General features: G+C 36.3%; 2 protein-coding genes across 2 annotated transcripts; one reads left to right on the top strand and one right to left on the bottom strand.

Annotated features, from left to right (window-relative positions):
* Nucleotides 9,444–14,381, top strand: LOC109714950. Its single transcript, XM_020239717.1, has 3 exons — nt 9,444–9,721; nt 10,710–11,210; nt 13,581–14,381. Exons 1-3 carry the CDS (start codon nt 9,646–9,648, stop codon nt 14,114–14,116), a joined length of 1,113 nt encoding a protein of 370 aa, XP_020095306.1. The 5' UTR covers nt 9,444–9,645; the 3' UTR covers nt 14,117–14,381.
* On the bottom strand, nt 15,233–18,606 carry LOC109715513 (leucine-rich repeat receptor-like tyrosine-protein kinase PXC3). The gene is made up of 2 exons (XM_020240563.1): nt 16,090–18,606; nt 15,233–15,948 (listed from the first exon to the last, which is right to left on the bottom strand). Exons 1-2 carry the CDS (start codon nt 18,497–18,499, stop codon nt 15,620–15,622), a joined length of 2,739 nt encoding a protein of 912 aa, XP_020096152.1. The 5' UTR covers nt 18,500–18,606; the 3' UTR covers nt 15,233–15,619.

The following is a 21,915-nucleotide window of genomic DNA, read 5'->3' on the forward strand; positions in this document are numbered from 1 at the left end:
GCGATTTCACGCAAAACGGTACATAAAATGCCGCGCTTTTTGCAAAAATACCGTTTTGCCATTTAAGACCCCTCGATCAACGTGCAATATCCGCAGATTCNTAAGACCCCTCCTCGATCAACGCGCGGTCTCAGGAGATCCGTCCGCAGATTTGCGAACGGATCATACCAGTGCGATCAGTACAATAGAGACAACAAACCCATGACTTTGTTTCGCCTGATTTGGTCGCCGTTTTGCAACGGAACCCATCCACTCTCCAACTTTCCAAAACCATACTGAAATATATGTGTAAAACCCATAAACTTCCATTTTCTCGAGAACCGTGCATCAAATCTAAAATCCGCCAGTGCCGTTGGTTCCAGACTAGCCGAACCGTTCAAAACGAGCTATTGGATCGCTATGAACGGAGTCCGATACGCACCAGAAGCCATCTCCACTGATCGCCCTCTCCGGAAAATCGGAATTACTATTCACTTTAAGTGATCAGTAATGATCGCGTAGCTTCTCCATTCTAACTTATTTCTGCTGAAACTTGACGAGTGCTTTTGTAATTAAATTACACACAAAAACATCGTCAACAAAAAGTTTAGCTATATTACAAAATCTTAGTCCTTACATCATCCCTCCCTTAAAGGAAGTTTCGTCCCCGAAACTTGACCATGTACCCACCGTAATCGTATTCGGATATCACTCCACCACTGCGGTATCACCTTTAAGTACTGGTCAGATACATGTCCTTGAATCTGAACAGATCAACCTCCGAAGAAGGGGAGAATAGAACTGCGGTTCCACTTGGACAAAACGAGGGAAAACATACTGATTCAGAATCTACAGACCAAAGCTCTCCGGGATCAACACCATCCCATAACCTGCGGACAAAATAATTCCGTGTCCAGGATTATCCGATCCCAAATCTGAGATAATAACTTACCACTCAGAACTCTAGGTCCACCCAACCTTGGTCCGCTTAGCAGTAGCCGACTCAACTACGTCGAAAATTCACGGGACAACACCACAAATCTGGAGTATAATTTAGTAGGTCGAAACGATACACTCCAACTAGCCAACAACGTCAACCAGCTCACCACAAGCGAAAACGTATCGTTGTCCTAAAACCTGAATAAAAAACGATCACCTCAGAGACCACAGTCTCCCACCAGTTAACACACAAACTGCCAAAGTCAAACCTCCAACAACGGAAAGTCATCTACGGCATTCTACAGTCATAGGTCCAAGACCTCACCTTCTGCCTGGCCAAAAGGTCTAAGGCTGACATTACCAATTGAGCTCGACAATTTGTTTGCTCTATATTTTAATCAGATACAGTCAAACCAATATACGCTCCTTGTAAGTCCATCACTTGATGCACAGGGTTGCCAATCTCAATATGCGATAATAACCATCGATGATGCCCAACACCTGTCACTACGAGACCCTGTCGCTGTCGTCCTAAAAAGAAGCCTAGTGATCGATATTCCGAACAACACCAAATACCTGTCTCATTGAGACCCAGGCGCACCTGTCACCAAATAACTGGACAAGCATACCATTCCAAGGTTTGCACGATAAGGCAAGACGCAAACCTTATACGCTATTACCAATCCTGACGATCAAAGCCAATGACCAAGCTCAAGTCACTCAACAACTGTGATACCGAACCGCCCGACAAAAAGGCCGAGACTACCAACAAACGCAAACCTTTTAGTTGTAAAAGGTACAACTAAAGAGCTAACGAGCACCCAGACTCGAACTAGAGTCAAAACCCTTTTTCAGTAACGATAAGTCAACTGCGCAAAACCTGCAAGAGAATAACCGAAGGCTCGCTACATGGTCAAAGATGACCAATACTCAAGCTTTCTCACAAGACCATCTATAGAGATTGTCTTGCAAGAGAAAACACCGACCCAATCCAAAAGTCCCAAATGGGGAAAGGGTATTCCGTCCCAACTTTCGACAGTACATTGTCTGCAGCCAATGTACTTATCAAAAGAAAAGCAAAATACCCGAAGATCCACTACCAACAACAAGTTGGAAGCACGACACATCAAAGTATCAAGCCACCTAATACCTCTTTATTGAACCAAAAATTTACAACCAAAACCGTCGAAACATCGACAATGAACCGACTCACTAGGAGTCCCCATAGCTTACAACATCCACAAGCTGCTAGTGACACTAAGCCGCGAACCGTACAAACTTATGCTTTAGGAAACGGTTTCTCTAACCGATTTTCGCACCACAACCGCGCTATACCCAAAGCTCCGACAATACCCTGGAATATCTCGAGTCAAAACAAACCACTAACTCACAACATACCAATTTAGGTGTTAGTATAACCGCATACGATATATGCATCAAAAGACACCTGACAACAAAACTGTGTCGACCCAGTTCTAGTACACGTCAGTTTGACATATGAACTAGCTAGAAGTCAAAAGACCCGCAACAACAATTCCACCAGCAAACAAGGAGAGGTAGACACCACAACCCTACTAAAAAAATTTTGAGAAAGCAACACCANCCGATTCCATCAGCAATCAATGAGGGGTAGGCATCACAACCCTACTCAAAAATCTAAGAAAGCAACACTGATGTTGGAGTCGCCTAGATAGCCGCTATCAAAACCTTGGGGTACACCCTAGTAGCCCCACAGAAATTGCGACCGTAGCTGATCATAGTGTCTTCTCCGTGGAAACGCTCGCAACAGCTCTCGTGCCCTAAGTACGAAGAGTGGCCCAAGCACCGGCAGTTAATACAATCGCCTAAGCCCAAAAATCACCTGGCCCTTCAAGGCCCCACCTAACAAGAGCGGCTACACCTGGTGAATCATCACCCCGCCACTCGATGTACGTATATGTATATCGCCACTACAGCCGACTGCGACATGAGTTTATGCAAGAACCGAAGCACATACCGAAAATAACCGTGCACTTCGAGTTTACCAATCTCGACATGCACACTGAGACTCAAGCCCAAACCCTGCACTCACATGCCTATAAACCATAGGTCTTCCTATGGGTCAACCTAACCAATAGTTCAGTTTATTTATTTTTCCAAACAACCTGTGAGTGGTGCCGTGGTTGTAATTTGGCTCTGATACTACTTTAATCTGTCACGTCCTGAGGTTCCTTTGATTTTAAAAGCAATGTGGAAGTGCCCAAAGTTTTTTTTTAAAAAAAAAAAATCTTGACCCCAGGGTATGCCAGATCCGGCATAAATATAAGGAGTCCACTATTCACACGGATAAAGTCTCCCCTATATTTGTAGCTTGTCGATGATCTCCGGTACAATCAAGTTGCCTCCAAAACTTAAATCCTTCGGATTGTACTTCATGGGTGATCATCTGAAAGTCTTGAACTAGCTCCACTATGGATTTTTCTTCGACCATCTGGTAGTGAAAGAAGTGGCTAGCGACATACTTCTTTGCACCAGCTTGTTTTGTATCATATTTAAGCTGCAATGTCTTCCAAATCTTCTTTATAGAGGAGTAAGTATTTTCATAATAATCATAAAACTGATATGAAAGGCAGTTGAGAAGATAATACCGACAACTGTACTCATCATTCTCATATTTTTCTGTTTTCTCGTAGTGTTCGAGAAGTTCATCTTCGTTCATATCATCGGTATTTATTTTTTTAATTTGGATACTTCTCCGTGAGGGCGTATGTAACTCTAAGTAAATTGAGGTAGAATAATACTTTTTCTTTCTACCTCTTGAAGTGGCTTCCATCGAAGAGAACTGGCTTGCTGAGAGCAGTATTATTGAACTTTTCACGTGTAATCTCCATCTTTGAATCTCCTTAAAATTGTTCGTATATATATTCATAAAATAGAGATTAGCTACAAAATAATATAAAAAATGTCGACGAGTCGATCAAGTCGAGGTATAAAAATCTCACTCTCTTTAAAAGATTCAAGCCCTCTGCGGTTGGCAAACCTTTGAACTGACGTAGGAGAACACTGACCTTTCCCCTTCACGATACAACGGCTCAACCTTTGCCATATGGTTTCACCAACTCTGCATAAGTGAATAAACTCAAAGCTTTACCAAAAGAACTTCTTTATCCTTCTCTCTCTCACAAGTATAATAAAAGTAACTTTTTTACTTTTTCTTTTTGTTGTATTTGAAGAATGAACTATGTCGTGTTATATAGGCTTCATAGGCGTAGGGGTTACAAGCGTTAGAAGTATTAAGTGATGAAAGGTTACAAGGAATAAATAGCTAAGACTTTTCATATTTTAAATCATATTTTGGTTGTAATTCCAAATACGCATTATATAGGTATTAATTCACGGTGAATGCAAGTTAAAATAGATGTAACTTGCACTTTATTATGAATGTACATTGAGTGAAATTGTAACTTCACAAGCATAGATTATGACAGTTAAAGTTTTCATATTAATTTAATAATAAAAATATAACAACACAATTATGTAGAGGTCTACAATAATTCTACTTCTTTGATAGCATCTTCTATAACTATTAGATGAGAGTGAATAATAACAAAATAATTATTTTTAATAAAAAAATATAAAATATTATCAAAATACTACAAATCTTAAAATAAATGGTAAGTCCTAATAATAATAATAATAATAAAGCTAAATACAAAAAAAATTCAGTATAAATATTCGTTTTTTTACTTTTTCTCGTTTACTTTCAAAAATCAAATTTTGCCCCTTAAAATTTCAAGGTGTTGCATTTAGCCCCCCTCCGTCAATGTTCCATTACTATTCCGTCTATTTTTTATAATTTATAATAAAAATATCCTTCAAAATGACGAAAATATATTAAAAGATAATTTTTTTATAAAAAAAAATAAGGACAATTTGATCATTTTGTCTTACCCATTAACACGGTACCCTCCGAAAATATTTCTGAAATTAAAAAAAAAATAGACTTCTAAAAATAATAAAAAGAATAAAAAATTGATACTTTTATGAATTTTTTTATAATTTAGCCTAATAATGATAATAATAATAATAATACAGGTTAATTATATAGTTGTGTAGCCAAGGAGGTCAAATATTCCGGCGCGAGCCCCGAGGTCAGGCCTTGATCGGAAGCTCTCATTGGGCTTCCGCCCCGGTCTTCCTGCTGCGACTGCAGCCTGCAGAGCGGTGCAGGTTGATTGAAAAGAAGAGGCCGCGATCGGACGGTCGATCTTTGTTTGATGGTGCCTGATTCGGTACCTGATACGGACGGATTACAGAGATTAAAATACAAAATAAATGCGCGACCGTGGCGTGCATGAGCGAATGATCTTCTTGATGACTTAACTTTCCCGGGTTCCTGCGGCAAGCCGACAGCTCCCTGTCGTAACCAACGTGATTTCTGCTGGCCTTTTTATTCTCCCCGTAGCGAGATATAATAATAATTATTATTATAATATAATAATTACTATTAAACCGGCTTCTACCGTTGCCGTGTGCCTCAGGAATCAGGATCCACCACCTCTCATTCTTACCGTGTGTATCGCTTCGGCAGATACAATAATAGTTTTTCTGTCATTTCGACCTTCTGTAGTTAGATAATAATTTCATATTTGATGGAAAGTGTGATTCGAAAAATTTTTATAGATTGAAGGTGCAAATTTTAATTAAATAAGACGAAAGTCTAGTGAAATACTAATTCACTGCCTCCCGTTTTAATATTATGTAAAATTATGCACTAAATTACACTTACGGTCCTCAAATTATGAGGCGTGCGACACTTTAATATTAAAACTTTAAATTCGATTAGAATTTTTTGATTTCTTACGATCAAATTTTGTAATCCAATTTACTTTACCATAAGTTGACGTGTCCCGATGTAAGTGAGGTAGCAATATTACGGTTGCAGATGCGAAAATGATTAAAATATATAATACATTACCTTCACATGAATGGCATGTTAATTTTTAATCAACTAAATTGTGTTATGGAACTTGGTAGTCACAATAACAAAGTTCAAACTGAAACTTGCATAGTTAAGATTTGAAAATCAAAATATCACATGCCTTGTAGCTTGAGAATCAAAAGTGTGATTTAGCCAAAAACTATGTAAAATAATCGTTTTCTTAGAAAGTTTAAGCGGCTAGAAAATTATATTTTCAAATTTTATTCAACAGAAAAAGAATCAATCAATTGAATTTAGTATAATGTTTTTCTTTTCAAAAACTAAATAAATTGTTGAATACTACTATGTGATAATTTCAGTTTTTGGAGAGTAACTATTATTTTATATTCTTAGTATTATATCAGTGTTCAAATTTTGGGTTCAAATTTGTTCATATATTTTTGGAGAATGACAATAATATTATATCTTTTAGAGTTAATTTCATACATGTTCCTGCAAATATAGTGAATGACAAATATATCCCTATAAAATTCAACTTTCATATATTATTCCTACAAAAGTCTTGATGTTTTCAAATATATTAATGCCGTTAGAATCCGTTAAAAAAAAACTAGTTAACCATAGGTTAAAAACTTAATATTGGTTAGTTTTTGACATTTTTACCCCTTTTATATTATACTATTACAACTTTTGGAGGGATATATTTATAATGAAAAAATTGAAAATATAAATAGTTCTTTAAGGATTTTCTAACGGTAACAAATCAGAGAGATATATTTAAAAATATTAGAACATTTGCAGGAATAACATATGAACGTTGAACTTTGTAAAAATATATTTGTCGTTCATTACATTTGCAGGGATCGGTATGAAATTAATCCTATTTTTAAATACCGACAAGACATTAACCAAAAAAAAAACTATTTTTAGCAGCCTAAGCGTAGCTACTTCGTTTACTATTGCCACATTGCAAATTGATCGCTTTTTTTTTTTCGCTTAATTTTTTATTTTTAAGTTTTTTGAATATCTTTTATTTGATATTTAGAGTCTGTTTGCTGTTGAAGTTTATCTTAATGTTAATAGACGAAATAAAATTAGAGTAAAAGTATATGAAAATATATATTTTTGTATTTTCTAATAAAACAGCAGAAACTATATTATGCACGATCAACTTATAACGATATGAAAGCGACCGACCGTCCCTAGAGCAAGTGGCAAAAGGCTTGGTGGTTGGTACCCGAGACCCAATTTTGATTCACATTTCCAGCTAAGTTTATTTCTAAATGAAATAAAACGAAGCGGATAGCATAATACCTATTTCTCAAAAAAAAAAAAAAAAAACACGATATGAAAGCGCGATATTATGTCCGAAAAATAAACAAGATATTTTTTTTTATTATATTTCTCCGCCGTACATAAGGAAATTTTTACGCAACCCCATATAGAGTCTTAATCTTTGAAAACTTTTTGTTTCTAGTATAAAAATGGTCATATTTTAGTTTATCTTATGAAATGGCCATTTCATTCCTTCTCTAGTAAATAACTTACTTACTTAATAATTCAATTTGGAGCGAAAAGATTTTTTTTAGATGTAAGTTGGGTGCTCACCAAGGTTTTTGAGTTTCTAATGTTGAAAAGAAGAGAAATGTTTCGATACTTTATTTTGTAGAAAATAAAAAAAGATCTTAAGCATTGATTAATAGAGGGTAAAGATGTAATTTTAATATTTAGCAGGTAAAGAGTTACTTTATTTAAGGTTATTTTTATAATTAAACTATGCAACATTTAAAGAAAATTTTAATTAATATTCTATATTTACGCATTAATTTGGAGAATTGATTGATTACCCAAATTTAGACATTAATAAAGGCATTTATTTTAAAAATTTTAGTGTTTCTAAAATTTAGGCATTAATTTAAATCATAGAAATTTTAGAAATAGTTCATTTCTAAATACGTTGAATTTAAATATTAAATATTAAATATTAACTATTAAAAATTTAAATTTAAGTTAGAGGAATTTTGTATTACTATCTAAAAAATTTGTAATGTTGGTAAATATTTTAATTCAACATATTGAATATGTTTAAGAAACTTTTAATTTCCTATAGTTTAGACATTAATTTTGTATCATTTATTTAAAAAAAATTGAATGTAGGTAAACAAATTATAAATTAAATGTATTTAATATGTTAAAAAAAATTTAGATTTGTTCTATTTTATACATTAATTTTATATCACTATTTAAAAAAATTGTAATATTGATAAATATTTAAATTTAATATATTTAATATGTTTAACAAAATTATGAATTCATCTTGTTTAGACATTAATTTTGTATTACTAATTTTAAAAAATTAAATGTGGGCAAATATTTAAATTCAACATATTTAATATATTTAAAAAATTGAAGAATTCTTCTAATTTAGATATTAATTCTTTATCACAATTTAAAAAATTTAGTGTGGATAGTTGATTAGAAATATAGGATATAATTCAAATTTATTCTTAGAATAGAATTGTATGAGCAAAATTAATTCAAATTTTAATAATAAAAACTGATCTTTTAAAATAATATGATCATGTATTATAATTTAAAATATAAGTTGAAAAAAATAAATTTGAAGTTTAGAACCTAAAAAGTATACAAAAACCTCCAATAAATCTAAATAGTATAGTGTAATTTAAACATACTAATAAATAAATTTAAACTATATAATTTAAATTTTAAACTTATGAGAAATCTCCACCATAGAGTTTTACTAGAGTAAACAAAACTAGAAATATAGATAAATTAAATAAACTTATATTGAGCAATTCTAAGCTATTTATATATTTTATCAATTTGGTCAGTCTAATTAATTTAATTTATTAAATTGATTTTGATCTTACTTTTAAATTTTTTTATTTTAGTTGATTTTTTTTAATTTTAGTTCCTTACAAATTGAATTTTTGAGGAAACAAAGAGAGAGAGAAAAAGGAAAGAAAGAGCGAATAAAAATTTTGATAATATAGTATAGGTAAAATTACTAAATTATTTATATATTAAAAGATAAAAATTTTCTTTTTTGAAATATCTGGTAATTGGTACCTCATCCAAAATGACCTACTATTGCAGGTCATAATTTTAAAAGAATTAAATCTGAGTCATTAAAGAGGAGTAATGAAAGGTATCGAAAAATAACAAGTATAAAAGCACTGCTCTAAAAATAATTGGCAAATTAAGGGTCAAAATATGACCCTTGGATAAAAAGATGTAAGTTTTTTTTAAGGCTATCCAAACAATAATGCTCTTTGTTGAATAATACAAGACGAAAATTAGAGATTAAACTGCTAAGTAGAAGGTGAAGAACTGAGTTGTCATGTAAGGATTGCTGAGGGCCACTAAACATTATTATTATATACTATCTGGAATGAGTAATACCATATCTTTAACCCATTTTGGATGAAAAATCTTACAACAAATCCTTTCAAGAACTAATTTTTCTCTCACTCGTCACATTAACTTTTCTTAATACGATTAATTTATTTTAAATTTTTTTAAACTCTGATAAAAATGGAATTACAACTCTTCAAGGGCGGTTTACTCTCTGTAATCTTTGTTGGGTGTAGATTGCACATTTCTCATCTGGAATTCTCTCCAAAGTTCGGAGGAGAGAGATTCTGAGAGGCTGTTACCAGTTCCTGAGGAACATCAACTCCAAAAGCTGGAGAATAAATATCCCTTCGAAATCCATTTATTAGTAAAGCTTTGCCTGTGTGTATACTAGTTTGCTCCCTGGAAGGTTTCTTACTAAGCATCAAGAAATGAGCCTGCTGCCGCCTGTGTTGCTTCTCTTTCTACCCCTCTCTGTTACCGCTCTTGCTGCTCAGGACCTTGATGGTATCGTGCCTGAGTACTTTTTTTTTTTTCCTTTTTTTTTTTTTTTGATTATTTAGTTTGTTTTTCTCATATGGCCGAGTTTTTCTTTTCTTTTTTCATTTATTTTTCTTTTTCCCTCCCTCCTTCTCCCTGGTTTTTGTTGTATAAAAGTGTAGTGATCTCCATTCCATTCCGTTCAATCAAGCAGCTTAGCTTAGGGTTCTGAGCTTGATGCTGTGTGGCTTTTTGTTTGTATAAACCCCCTCGTACTAAGTTAGAGAGGTTTAGGGTCGAAAGCTCTGATTACTTTTTGTTTTGCAAAAAATGCCTTGTCAGTTATGTTGCATGTTTCAGCATTAGGTAGTTTCTCGATACGAACTTATCTTTTCCAGTTTATTGCAGGGGATGGGTGTTGAGAATTTTCTTTTGGGGCTTTCTGTTGAAGATGTGATGTCTATTACTCTGAAAAGAATTTTTGGTTGCTAAACATCATTTTTGTTGGTTTTCTCTCTTCTCCGACTTTGTTTGCGCAACAGAGCTCTATATTGTAGTACATCTACCATGCAACTCTGTCTCGGGTAGGGCTTAGCCGCTTAGGAGAGAACACACGTTGTTCTTATCCTTTTGGTTAATTTTCTGTCTACATTCTCTACTTGACTCATTCGTCTCCTGCAACACTTGACTCATTCTCTCTCTAACACCCTCACTGCGAGGATCCAGTTTAGCATGGCTTTTCCAAGCATATCCTCCATCACTAGTGCTTCAAGGTTTGAAAAGTGTAGCTTAATCTCTGTCGGCAGTCTTCTCCAGTTGAAGGAGAGAAAGAAGCAAGCGTGAAAGCACTTCATTTTTTTTTTTTTTTTCAGAATTTTTTAATTTTTATTTTTTTTACTTGTGAAACAAAAAGATCAGATGAAAAAAGAAAGAAAGGGTGCTGCGGGCAATGATGCGTGCAGTCCCAAACTGGGCGTGACTAACACTCGTTCCTCTGCTTCGTTTTCGGCATCAGGATTTCTTCCGAATGGCAACTTCGAGATCAGCCCGCGGAAGGAGAGGCTGAACAAGACGGTGATCGTAGGCAAGCACTCCCTCCCCAACTGGACCATCCATGGTCTGGTGGAGTACGTGTCCGGCGGGCCGCAGCCCGGGGGGATGTTCTTCGCGGTGCCGCACGGGGTTCATGCCATCCGGCTCGGCAACGACGCCTCCGTCTCCCAGAACATCACTACCGTCCGCCCGGGCGCCCTCTACTCCCTCACCTTCAGCGCCACGCGGACCTGCGCCCAGGACGAGGTGCTCAGGGTCTCCGTGCCGCCGCTCGCGGGCGACCTACCCATCCAGACCCTCTACAGCAGCACCGAGCCCGACACCTATGCATGGGGATTCAGCGCTTTTAATTCCACAGTGCAGGTCATCTTCCACAATCCCGGCGTGCAGGAGGACCCCAGGTGCGGGCCCCTCTTGGATGCCGTCGCCATTAAGGAGCTCTTCCCCCCTTTCCCCACCAGAGGTAGTAAGAATATGACACACAAAAATCTAAAGATGTTATTACGAGGAATGCTTCAATACACCGGCTAAATTAAATCTATTCCTTCATATTTTAAGGACGAGATTAAATTAAATCTATTCCTTCATATTTTAAGGACGAGATTAATTTTTGTATAGTAGTTGCCACCTGCTCAACAGATTATCATTCGTACGGATAAATATGAAAAAATAAATACAAGTTAATTACCAAATTTGATTAATCCTACACAAATATTTGTTTCCTTATTTAACTTAGCAAATTAGATAGTGCTAATTTGATAAGTAATAAATATTTATAAAATTGAATTTAAAATTCAATTTGAGCTTAAACTTTATAATTGTGTACATTAAATTCCAATTTAATTTTAATTTTAATTTTCAGAACGAAAAAATTTATGTTTAAATGAATAGTATATTTCAATTCAAATTGTTTAATTTGATATTAAAATGGCACGGAATTTTAAATATATTAATTTATTTTAATTGTAAATTATGGTGTATTTATAAACATAACTTTTATTATTTATTTAAATTAAAGGCTTCTATTTTTAGAATTAAATTCAAATTATTCATTTGATAGTAAAAACAACATAAAAGTTCAAAATTATTGATTAAAATTAAATTTGAAATTTAGATTTAGTTTATATTATAGTTAAAAAAATAAATTTTGTTAACTATTTAAACTAAACGATTCTATGTTTGAAAATTAACTTTAAATTATAAATCTGAATTTAATTTTAGCTATTATAATTTCAAATTATCTTTAAAAAGGCTTTTAGCTTGTTTAAATTACACATTAAGTTCATTTAACTTGGATCATTTGTTCAAATGGTATAGCTTAAGGTATTATGGTTCTTATAATTTGAGAAAAAAAATGTGTAATTTGTTCTGAAACTTGTAAAGATTATAAAAGTTTAATTTATTTTAATTAATATATTGAACTAAATTTGTTAGTACTATTGATCATAAAGTCAAATACAAAAATTTTCAAACATTCATTTGGGGATAATATTTCGTATTCAATTACTAAGATGGAAAAAATGATCTATGACTTAAAACTTTTAAGTGTAGATTAGCTATTAAGCAATGAACGCGGATTTCTCTCTCAACAAAAAAAAATAAAAAAAAAAATAGCTTCGGAGGAAGATGTCTAGGGGTGAAAACTTTTCAAAAATAGAATGAAATATTTTATAATTACTAGAGGGTCATTATGGAAATGAAAATAAAAATTTACAAAAAAAGTCCTTCATGCTAATTTTACATATGAGGAAATAGTTTACCTTTGGAAAGAGGGTGACTGGTACCTAAGGCAACAAAAGCCAATCACCCTCTTAACTAAAAGATATCTCCATTATTCATTTAAAAAATTTAAGAGCCGAGATCTTTTCGGTGCACAGGAGCATTGCTCTATTATTGTTATTGGAATTATACTACTATACTATTGATAGTACCAAATATTTGATGCTATCGAGTTTTGAGCCGTTGGATGAAAGAATGTGCGGTTAGGATGATAACGATCCCCTAGGGTTGAGTGGGTGGTTGGTTGAATAATTTATTGTAATGAATGGAGATTATCGAAAGGTTGATCTAATGGCAAAAAACACGATAGTACTAAAAGTTTGGTATTATAGATAAAGATAATATAGTAGCCGGACTATTATTATTATTATTATTATTATTATTTTTGTTATTAGTTGTTTTAAGACCATTCGTTATCTACCAGATCGATTCGTTGGACAACACGACATCGAGTCCTAAGGCTGGGTTTTTATTCTCAAATTGGATATTTCATAGGTTAATAGCCATGCAGGTGGTTCGCCTACTATTATCTATTGGCAAGCTTTTGCTGCGGTAGAAATAGAAATGTAAATCCCAAGACCCATAATCAGAAACTCCTACAGCTTCTATTTCTACTCAAAGTGAAGTTATTAGAGGAAAGTTACCATAATGTTTCTCCTAATAGTACAGCATCCAACTATACTAGAACCAGACGAGCCGTATATCCCCATTTGTTGCATCCTCTTCTAGCTGTCGTCGCAGTGCACATGGCATGTCTATTTGTTCTCCACCAAGCACGGGCAATGTTAAAAATATTGTTGCACTACCGACCTTCCCTAGAACAAGTGGCAAAAGGCTTGATGGTTGGTACCCGAGACTTAAGTTCGAATCCTAGTTGATTCATATTTCTAGCTGAGTTTATTTCTGAATGATATAAACGAAGCGGGTAGCGTGCTACCTATCTCTCTCAAAAAAAAAAAAAAAAAATGTTGGACTATTCCTATTGAATCAAATTTGAAACTAACAATTCGCTAGTAAATTTTGTAGCTATTTATGTTCTTCCACTGTGCTGCAGGTAACCTGATCAAGAACCCGAGCTTCGAAGAAGGTCCCCATGTTTTCAAGAACTCAACATCCGGTGTCCTTTTGCCGCCCAAGCAGCAGGACAGCACGTCCCCGCTCCCGGGGTGGATCATCGAGTCCCTCAAGGCCATTCGATTCATAGACTCCCCCCATTTTGCGGTCCCCTTTGGACAGTACGCTGTGGAGCTTGTGGCTGGGCGCGAGAGCGCAATCGCCCAGGTCATCCGAACCGAGAAAAACAAGTTCTACAACCTCACTTTCGTGGTTGGCGATGCAAGGAACGGCTGTCATGGGTCGATGCTGGTTGAAGCCTTTGCAGGTAACGGAACGGTGAAGGTGCCTTTCCAGTCCTACGGGAAAGGCGGGTTCAAGGCAGCAAGCTTGAAGTTCACAGCGGTTGCGAACAGGACTAGGGTGACCTTCTACAGTTCCTACTACCACACAAAGGTCGACGGTACTGCATCTCTCTGCGGGCCAGTGGTGGATCAAGTTAGGGTTTACCCTCTATCGAAATATGAGACTATTTAATTACGTATGCTGTGAAAGGGGTTTGGTGGGTTTGGATTGCAAGGTTTATCGCAAGGGTCTTGTGGTTTGTTTGGTTGACATTTCTATGTTTGAGTTGCTCTGTCTGGATCAGCTAAGAAAGTTAAGTTGGTTTCTTGTTAACATGAGATGTCTCTGATCAGTTGCCAAGTATTTCGTGATCTGTGGCTACATGTAGATGTAGGGGCTGTCTCGCTGGGAGCTCAGGATGTGTGGATTTCCTGCAATTAATATTGCTGTGTGGCTACTTGTTGCTGGTTTTACAAGTTCTGCAAAAGATTTTATTCTTAATTGAAAACCAGTTACTGTTCGCAGCTGCTGCTAGAGCAGCGAGCTAACACCTAATGACAGAATTGCCGAAGACTCGTATAAACGAAAAATCATTTGATGCAATGCGAAACATACTAGTAATAATAGATACCACTTCAACTTAAAAAAGTCAAGTCCAGTAGGTCTGGACCTATTAGTATGTATATTAATTCTTTATTTTTTTTATTAATTATCCAATGTGGTTCTATTCTATTCACAAGTGAACTTTTAAGTTTAAACAAATAATCCTTATCTATGACTGCATTCCTCACTAAGATTTCTTGCCTAATTTATCTTGCATAGTTGGATACCAACTAAATTAGTTCATCCCATGAAATCTATCCTACCTCTTCTTCCACCTAAGCCATTCGAGAAAAACGAGGAGAAACTTGAGAAATTCACAATGTTGTTCATCATGCCTTGTGCACCTGCCCTAGCTTAGTTTTCTTTCCCCATTCCACCCTATTAGAAGTGCTAACGAAGCGACCAAAAATGGACAATCGATAAGAATTTGATCAGCCCATCCACCTTATCAGAAGTAACTAACTAACTAACGAAACAGCCAAAAATCAACAATAGACAAAAGTTTGATCAGCTCATCCACCCACGTGTGTTTGATTCAATTTCTTTGGAAACTCGAAAAGTGCAGTCTTTCCAGACAGCACTCTGGAACTCTGCAGTTTCAACGCTTATTTCTTTTAATTTGAATTCTAAAGAATTGTTTAATGCGGTTGCTTAACTACTTTGCACGAACCATATTTCTCATGGAGTTCTCTAACCCATCGAGCATCAGCACAACATCTTGGATTTTTTAATTTGTACAGTGGAGATTCAGCAAAGAAAGCAGGCTCCTCTCTAGACAACTGAGATCTCCACCTAATACAAAGAAAACCTCATTTTACACCCACTTGGCTATAAAAGAGTTTCTTAGACAAGGATTGCAGGATACAACAACCCACCATCAACTCTACAGCTGAATCATTCATAATAGCAACCCAGTTTAAGCGCATAAAACAGCTTTCAGAAGATCTGGCATCATTCTTCTTCTTCAGAAACATAACTAACAAATTCCATCCACTACACTCGACCGGCTTCCGGCCACTATTTGTAATATGTACCATACAACAAGTTCCATAGTAATCCATTTCTCCTTTGAAGCTATCTTAATATTAAGTTTTATTGATTTCCCTTGACTTCAAGGAGCATCTCCACTACTTTCTTCATCTTAGGCCGTTTTGCTGGGGCTCTATCAGTACAGAGTAATGCGACCTTCAGCACCGCCAGCATTTGTGTCCTCCAAGCAAAGGATACCGTGCTGAGCCTCGCATCCATTATCTGCTCTGGTGTCTCCCCTCTCACTGATGCACTGTGAACCCATTTCACCAAATCTATCCCTTCGCCAAATCCCTCGTCGGCCGGCAACCGGGAAGTTAAGATCTCAAGCAATACTACGCCGAAGCTGTACACATTCCCTGGTACTGTTACTTGCATTGTATAGGCATACTCTGCTTGAGAAAAGAAACATCAGTAAGCGAGCTCTAATTGTTAGCAATCAAAAGTGAAAGCCCCCTTGTGGTACTGCTTTTCTACCAATCAATGCACTAATGGAAAAGGAAAATGGATTGAAAGACAAAAATATAAATCACCTGGAGGGATATAACCGAATGATCCTGCGACTGCGCTGATACTGGCAGTTCCTTTTGATGGGTCTATAAGCTTAGATATCTCTATCTCCCCTATGAGAGCACTGAAATTGGAGTCGAGGAAGATATTACCCGAGGAGATATCTAAATGAATGATAGCAATGTGGTGAAGGAAAGCTAATCCTTCCGCAACTCCAACAGCGATCGACAGCCTCCGTGGCCAATCTGGCTCGTATTCAGCAGTAGCGGCCTTCTCATGAAGAAGTTGTGCAAGTGTTCCATTAGACATATGGCGGTGAAGCAGCAAAGCAACATCTTCATATATCACGTACCCGATAGGCCTCATTAGATTTGCATGGCTAAGGTTGGAAAATCTCTCAAGCTCCCTTATCATCTTGTTTTGATAATGAACAACCGTTCGATCCACTGATTTAAGCTTTTTTACCGAGAGCAGCAGACCCGACGGCATGACTGCCTTATAATTACTACTAAATGTCCCATTGCTTATCTTGTTTGAATCCCTCAGGGTTTCTTTCACTATACTATCGAAATCTACGGCCTGCTTCAAGCTATCGACAAACACATTTCCAGCCACTATCTGAGGTGCCACAACTACTACTCCCGCAACCATAGTAGCCTTTGCATCCGACTCTTGTTTCTCCCTTAACATAAACAAACCGACAACAACTGATACTGCAGCGAACACAGCTAGACCGGAGCCAACTACAGCTAGTATTATCTTGTAAGACACCTTATGGTGGTCTGCCCCATAATTAGTGTCGGCACCACAGTTGGAATTCAGTGGATCACCGCAGAGCTCCTTATTGCCTGCAAAGCTCGACGGGGGGCTCTTCTGGAACGGGCTAAACGCCGGTATTTGGCCACGCAATTGATTGTTCGAGAAATCAACCTCTATCAAGCTCATCATACCTTTGAGCTCCGCGGGGATTTCTCCGGAAATCTGATTATTCGACACATCCAGTGAAACCAACTTGTCGAGCTTGCCAAGTTCCCGAGGCAACGGTCCACGAAGATGATTAAAGCTGAGATTCAGCGTGATCTGTAGATTCCTAATCCTGCCGATCTCAGGTGGGATACTGCCGCTAAGAAAGTTACTACCCATCTGAAGCTCGAGCAATCTCCCACAGCTTCCGATTCCCGGAGGTATCTCACCGCTGAGAAAATTATGATCGAGCAGTAGAAATTGCAGCCTCGACATGTTACAAAGGGTCTCAGGTAAGCTTCCGCTGAATTTGTTGCCGCTCAGGTCGAGCTTGCTAAGACTCCTGCATTTCAGGATCGACTTTGGGAATTCGCCGGATAGATTATTACTCGAGACAATGAGTTCTTGGAGATTCTTGAGGTCCCCGAGCTTCTCGGGAAGGGTCCCCGTGAACCCGTTGGACGCCAAGTTCAAAAGGGTGAGGTTCGAGCACTGTGCAAACTCGGGAACAATCTCGCCCCGGAGGTGATTGTTGTCGGCCTCGAAGTAGGTAAGGCTGCCACCCACATTGCCGATCGACGGGGGAACGGGGCCGATGAGCCGATTGTTTCCGATACGGAGATTCGAGAGGAACTTGCACTTCCCGATCGACTCGGGAATGCTGCCGTTCAACCCGTTCAGAGTGAGAATCAAGATTTGCAGACGCCCAGATGCGAAGATGCTCTCCGGTATTTCTCCTCGCAGCTGGTTGGAGTGCAGATTGAGCACCTCAAGTTGCGAAATCGATCCGAGATTTTTAGGAATAACACCACTCAAGCTATTCTCGTACGCAGAAAACACTCTGAGATGGGTTAAATTCCCTACCCAATCAGGCACCGAGCCGGTCAGATTGTTCCCGGAAATGTGAAGCTCCTGCAGTCTCTCCAACTTGGCGAGCTCGTCGGGCATTTCGCCCGAGAGAAAGTTGTTAGAAAGATTGAGCGACTTGAGGCTCCGGAGGTCGCCCAAGGAGGGAGGGATGGGGCCCTGGAATCGGTTCATGGACAGGTCGAGGAACTCGAGGGAGGGGAGAGCTCCGCCGAGAGAGGCGGGGATGGGCCCCCGGAAGGAGTTGGAGGAGAGATCGAGGCGCTTCAGCGAGGAGAGGGCGGAGACGAGGGAGATGTTACCTCGGAGGTTGCGGCGGGGGAGGTCGAGGCCTTCGACGACGGATCCGTCGCCGCAGGTGACGCCGCGCCAGGAGCAGCAGTCTGGAGCGGCGGTGGGGTCCCAGTCCGCCAGCATCAGCTCCTTCCGGAGGGCCAGCATGGTGGGCTGGGACGATGAAGTCATGATGGCAGCCGAGGAGCTGCTGGTGCTGCTGCTGCTGCTGCTGCTGCTGCTGCTGCTGGATAAAAGAAGAGCACAAGCCATCACAATAATAAGCAGAGCGGAGGAGCAGCTGGCCGGGAGAGAACCTCTTGCTGCCATTTCAGCTTCCTCCTCGTCAGCTTTCAGCTGCTAATAATAAATGGTGAGGAAGCCGCTCCTCCGTAGATCATCAAAATCTTTCCTTTCCTTAATTAAATTTGCCCCGCCCCCCCACCACCCCCCACCNAAAAGAAAAAGACACGTTCTGATTAGTTTATTTCCCACACAATCATTTAATTGCTGTGAATCTTTTGTTTTTGTTTTTTTTTAAAAAAGCCCTTTTGATGCATTCCTACTCTCCCCAACACATCATCATATCTACACACCTATAAATATAAATGAGCTAACTGTTTTTTGGCACTATTAGGATCATTCAATTCGGACCCCCTCACCTCTCTCTCTCTCTCTCTCTCTCTCTCTCTCTCTCTCATGCTATTATGCTAAAAGCAGCAAAAGCTTTCGGAGGAAATTATTCGTTGCACCTGGTGTACCTTCCAAAACCCAATTAGAGATTCCTCCGAATCAAAATTGATAAGATATTTTTTAAATATTCATATAAATTAATAATCAATCATTAAGTTTTTAACACTTCTTTCTTTATCTATTGAGTATATTTATTTGCTAACTATTATTTTTCTGGCTACCGGATTTTAAAATAATAATAGATTCTTTAAAGCTTTGCATATCGAATAAGCATCATGCTAAGACTGAAGAGGGCATGTGGGCTGATTTAAATAAGCACGGACATGGCTAATAGGATGCTACACACTTGGACTATAAAATTAGTTTAGTTTTTAGAGTTTAGAATATATAATATGTCTGAAGTAATTGATCACAGCAAGCAAGCGGTTCACGAGCAATTTCACAAATCTGGTGCAGGCAATGATTTCTCCCTTTTTTAGTGCGAAAGGAGGGAAATAAAAAAAAAGTAGAGGCCAGGGGACTAGTGCTCAGTGCTATGAGTTTGTCGTTTGACGCATCTTACCTGCAAGCTTTTTCTAAAGCAAAGATGAGATTTATGCCATGAGAAATTGGGTTATTAAAATATTGCGGATTAAATATAATACCAACTGTACCTTTGTCTTAGGTTTTGTTAAATTAAAAGTACATGTTCAGAATATTTTAGACTGTAATGTGGCTACTGAAATCATTGTCAACATAAATTAATTCGTTGCAGATGTTTTTGGCTAAAAATAGGGGCTAATTGCGCTCTTAGTCCCACAACCCTTGTATATTTTTAAATTTGATTTCAAATTCTTTTATATACAATCAAAATTTCAAAATTTCAAAATTTTATTTTATTGCAATTCCTTTCCGGCCATTAAAAGCACCGTTAAAGTTAACGGTCAGCGCCAAATAAATGCCTACAATGCTAACTAATTTCACGATTTTAATTTAATTTATATTTTAAATTTTAATTTTACATTTAAAGTGTATTTTGAATTAAATTTAAAAATTCATAGTCATATTTTCAAATTCAAATTTTAATTTTAAATTTTGACCTTGGATTCGAATTTCAAATTTATATCATAACTTCGAATTTGAAATTTAAATTTAAATTTACTTCTGAGTTCAAATTCTAAATTTAAAATTTGAGTTATGTTTGAATTTCAACTTCAAAATTTAAATTCAAGTTGAAATTCGGATTTTGCATTCAATTTTTCATTCAAATCCAGAATTTGAATTCAGGTTTTAAATTTAATTTTTAAACTTTAATTTTGAATTTTAAATTCAAAATGTGAATTTGAATTTGTATTTGTATTTGTAAATTAGATGTGAAATTAAAATTCAATTTCAATTTCAAAATTTTGAATTAAAATTTAAAATTCAAATTAGGATCTTGAATTGGATTTTAAATTCCAATTTAGATTTTGAGTTCACATTTTAATTTCAATTTTAGATTTTTAATTCACATTCAAGTTCTAAATTCAAAAAATTAAATTCAATTTCAATTTCAAATTCTGATTTAGAATTCAAAATTTGAAATGTAATTTATATTTTGGATTTAAAAAATAAATTCAAAGTAAGATTTTAAATTTAAAATTATAATTAAAATTTAGATTTTGAATTCAAATTTGATTTTCGAGCGAATATTGATTACAAATATCAAAACTGAATTGAAAATTTGAAATCAAAATTCTAATTCAATTTCAAAGTCAAATTCAAAATCTGAATTCCAATTCAAATTCTCATTTAGCTTTACATCAAAAAATATAGATTTAAATTCAAATTCAAAATTTTAATTTTTGATTTTCTAATTTAAAATTAAAATTTAATTTTAATTCATAATTTGAATTCAAATTCTAACTTATATTCAAATTTTGAGTTCCAATCCAAACACAATTAATCCCAAAAAAGGTAGAGGACCAATAGTGTAATTAATGAAGAAAGCCACGTAGGCAATAGGCCATGTTTGGATGCATAGTTAAAAAACTCTATAAAATCTTTATTCTTCAGTTTTGGTTTAAATAAAATACGAAATCCTGTGACTGCAAAAAAATCCCATGGCTTCATTTCTAAGTTATTTGGATATATATCGTACAATTCTGCAGAAGTTATAACAATTAAAGTTCTAAAATTTAAAATTTAAAATTTAAAATTTAAAATTTAAAAATAAATTTTAAAAAATTTAAAATTATGTCACGCCTCGTGGCCTAATTAATAAAAGCTTTAGTATAAAACAATACCGTTTTATAAATCAGAATTGTGATTTTTTTTTTTTATAGTCTGGCCCACATGACGTATAGACTCGTCATAAATATAAATTTCCTTAGCTTACACGGATAGAGTCTTTTTTGTATTTGTATGGCGTGCCGATCAAACAACGTACACAGGATCACAATTCACAACCTACATTCACCAAATCCACAGACAATCCATGCGATGTATTTCTATAGAGCTAACCATCCTTAAAAATGATGTATTCCTTTAAGCACTTATTAGGCGCTGAATGATGCGATACATAATATAACAATCATCCTATTTAAAAGTGCTTCCTACCCGAAATCTTTGTTTTTAAACTCCAATTATTCATCCATTAAAAATCATTCAAAATCCTTTTAAAACTGTTTTCCATACGGAAACTCAATCTTTGAAAACCAGCTACCTCGAGGGGTAGAGAACCACATGGCATGATTCCATAAATCAATATACTGAAATCCAGAATAATCCCGAGTACATGCATAATAGAAATCCTAAATTCATGCAAGTTCAAGATTATTATTCATGCAATAATAATTTGATCATCTAACTTAACTATTCATTTATTTAAACTACGAATGCAGTAAACGAAACAAAACCAGGGTAAGAACCGCTAATGCGATCTAGCTAGTACATCCTCCTGCCGCGCCGTGGTCCGACTCCTTGCCTGTGCTACTTGGGGAAAAGGGGGTGAGAAAGCACAACAAGGGTCGATTTGACTTGCCTTGACAAGATGTTCCCCGTGCTCGCTGTCCGGAGCTCAATCGACGGCCAGG

The sequence above is a fragment of the Ananas comosus genome, linkage group 9 (genome assembly GCF_001540865.1).
Source record: "Ananas comosus cultivar F153 linkage group 9, ASM154086v1, whole genome shotgun sequence".
NCBI classification, from domain to species: domain Eukaryota; kingdom Viridiplantae; phylum Streptophyta; class Magnoliopsida; order Poales; family Bromeliaceae; genus Ananas; species Ananas comosus.